The 1,337-nt window shown below is 42.6% G+C and overlaps 1 protein-coding gene across 1 annotated transcript in view; it reads right to left on the bottom strand.

Moving 5' to 3' along the window:
- Positions 1-930, bottom strand: part of LOC106535230 (melanoma-associated antigen G1) — a gene marked incomplete at its 5' end in the record, with an annotated part of 14,695 nt that extends 13,765 nt beyond the window's left edge. Inside the window, 2 exon segments of the mRNA XM_014032184.1 lie at positions 124-187; positions 811-930. Of these exon segments, the coding sequence (XP_013887638.1) occupies positions 124-187; positions 811-930 (184 nt within the window).
- Between the last annotated feature and the right edge of the window lie 407 nt (positions 931-1,337).

The following is a 1,337-nucleotide window of genomic DNA, read 5'->3' as shown; positions in this document are numbered from 1 at the left end:
GGTCGGGCAGGCATTGGGACACGCCCACCTGCCCGACAATGGGTTTTACCTGCCCCGGGCAGTCGGCCAATAGGATTTGTTGAACCCTGTTTCAGAATATTTCAAGGCATCAGGATACGATACCTGCACGGCGAACAGGAACCTTCTTCTGGTCTTTCATCAGGAAGTACTGCACCACCTCAGCTGTCTGCAGCAGAACAAGAACAGTCCTGATGCATCGCAGTCATCCAGGTAGAAAAATCAAACAGAAAAAATCAGTAGGTCCTCTGGATGGTTCTTCTTTAGTGAAACGTTTCATCTCTCCTCCAAGAGACTTCTTCAGTCTGAGAGTTTCAGGTGAACTCAGCCTTATAAGCTCCGCCTCCACCGGACAAACAGGTTAGTCACATGCAAAAGAGGGTCACTGACTAACAATAGGTTGTTAGTGCCTTGATTGGCTCTATTGTTCATAGAGGGTCATGTGCTCCATCACCTGACCATCGTTAGGGCCCTGATTCACACCTTTTACTCACAGGGGGCGGAGTCATACTTACAATAACAGTGTTTTAGGAGGAGGACAACTGGACACGAAGGCCTCCACCTCCGTTTAATGGTGGACGGTTTTTCATTAAAGAAGAACCCGTCCAGAGGACTCAGACATTTTTCTTTTTGATAACAAGAAAGGTTTTAAAATAATTCTTTAAAAAGTAGTTTCACTCCTTTGCTCATTAGCAGCAGTTATTTAAAAAGCCCAGGAGCACGTTTAGAGCCCAGCTGCAGGTCAAACAGAGCTTCTCTGTTTTCATTCAGTCCAGCTGGACTGTTTGTTACCTTCTGGTCGACTTGTGCCTGGCTGAGTTTCTCCAGTCCCCTCTGGACCTGTGATGTGCTCGGCTGAGTGAATGTTGCTTCTTCATCCTCATCCTGAGTCAATGAGCTGCTGGACCTCCGCTACAGGAAGACACATGGATTAAAATCAGTCTGCATGTTTGTATAAAGTACCACAAAAAGATACTTCAGTAAAAGTACAAATACCTTACCAGAAAATTACTTTGGTAAAAGTTAAAGTCTCATTTAGGAATATTACTTGAGTAAAAGTCTTAAAGTATCTTATATTTTCTGTACTTAAGTATTAAAAGTCAAAGTAACGATTTAAAATGAGCAGTTAGATTTTCTGTAAGGACATTTATTAGGAGGCGACCTCCCCAAAAACTGCAGAAATGACTGTTGTATTAAAATAATTAATGATAAATTTAGGATGCACTAGTCCAGCTGTTTCAGTTTATATACATATATCAAGGCTGCACAAAGCTTTTCCCCAAAATGAAAATCTATCTGAGGGCTGCGGCCAAATGTAA

Source organism: Austrofundulus limnaeus, unplaced genomic scaffold (genome assembly GCF_001266775.1).
Source record: "Austrofundulus limnaeus strain Quisiro unplaced genomic scaffold, Austrofundulus_limnaeus-1.0 Scaffold1390, whole genome shotgun sequence".
Taxonomy (NCBI): domain Eukaryota; kingdom Metazoa; phylum Chordata; class Actinopteri; order Cyprinodontiformes; family Rivulidae; genus Austrofundulus; species Austrofundulus limnaeus.
The sequence above is the reverse complement of the archived record's forward strand: the minus strand, read 5'-3'. Positions and strand labels throughout refer to the sequence as shown.